General features: G+C 41.2%; 1 protein-coding gene across 1 annotated transcript; it reads left to right on the forward strand.

Moving 5' to 3' along the window:
- The first annotated feature begins 240 nt into the window (after positions 1 to 240).
- LOC110188034 (uncharacterized) lies at positions 241 to 929 on the forward strand. Its single transcript, XM_020957571.2, has one exon. The coding sequence runs from the start codon at positions 395 to 397 to the stop codon at positions 734 to 736; it is 342 nt and encodes a 113-aa protein (XP_020813230.2). The 5' UTR covers positions 241 to 394; the 3' UTR covers positions 737 to 929.
- The last annotated feature ends 341 nt before the right edge of the window (positions 930 to 1,270 follow it).

Below are 1,270 nucleotides of genomic sequence, written 5' to 3' on the forward strand. Positions count from 1 at the left end.
CCAGTTGGAAGCATAAATTATTCCTAGTTTCCGCTTCTGTCCCCAACAGATTTTAACACTTGCAAAAATCCATGGTCAATTTAACACATGTCTAAGTTAAGCGGAGTTTTGGTTCAAAATTTTTAATTTGCAATAAGAAAAAAATAATGCTTACGAGCACCGATTAGATTTGATTGGAATCCGACTTTGAAACAAAAATGTTTTTCTCTCAAAACAAACTTCAATATGAATTATAAACCTACAACCTTAAATATAGATGAGTAATTGAGTAGACTATGGAATGAATTTCAATCTTCCTTCTTATTGACATGTTTTCTTAGACGAAAATCGATGTATTAACTGAGTTAAATCACTACTTGTGAATCTTGCCTGGAAAATACCAAGAGATTATTCCATGTGCAACACCAGGACTGTTTTCAGAATGAATGCGCATTCAACAGCCGTTGCCACCATAGATATTGAGCTGGATTTGGACATCGCTACGGATATAGATGTGACCACGGAGAGCGGCGACGAAGACGTCGATTCGGAAGTGGATCAGCGGGATGAGGTGTGGGAGAAGCTGCGGCGCCTGCAAGCGGATCATGTGTGGATCCGAGAGGAGCTGATGCACCTGCAGCGCCGCATGGTGACACAGTGCCTGGCCAGGCAGCGACGCGCGTACCAGAGCATGAAGCAGATGCAGCAGCTCCTGTGTCGGCTGCAGGTGAAATATGGTCGCACCTGGGGCCAGTAGGAGACATTCGGCACTGGGGCACTGGGGGTTCCCGGAACCGGGCCCCTGGTGTCAACACTTAAAGCAGGCGACTGATGTGTCGAGTGGTTCAAGAGGCTCAAAATGCAAAATTACATGTGTCAGGGTGACTGCGAGTACTTACACGTTTCAAGCTTGTTGTGAAAAGTTAAATACACAAAGTTGATGAATTGAATTTTTCATGGCGCCCTTAAATTCGGTTGCGTCAACCCAACAGCCGGGATTTTGCTGAATAATTTATTTGGGAACGTTGCATGATGAGAATGTGATTGAATTTTAAATATATGTTGATCAAGAAATTTAAGAAGCTTCTTAAGTATGGCGAGTCATACATACAGGGTGAAAATTTGGGAATTCCTTATATACCATTCATATTTAAGCCATCTTACAACCATTTCTAAGTATATAGGTTTCTGTGACTACTTCATGCAATTGCATTATATCCTCTAATAAATATCGTGACTGTATCTTATAATACAACAAAAACAAACAAAGACATATAACAAAGGGATAAAC

Source organism: Drosophila serrata, unplaced genomic scaffold (assembly GCF_035046125.1).
Source record: "Drosophila serrata isolate PLE 108 unplaced genomic scaffold, ASM3504612v1 contig_228, whole genome shotgun sequence".
In the NCBI taxonomy this organism is placed as follows: Eukaryota; Metazoa; Arthropoda; class Insecta; order Diptera; family Drosophilidae; genus Drosophila; species Drosophila serrata.

What these genes read in the sequence shown, in the direction of transcription:
- LOC110188034 (XM_020957571.2), top strand. Translation starts at nt 395, where the DNA reads ATGTGCAACACCAGGACTGTTTTCAGAATGAATGCGCATTCAACAGCC.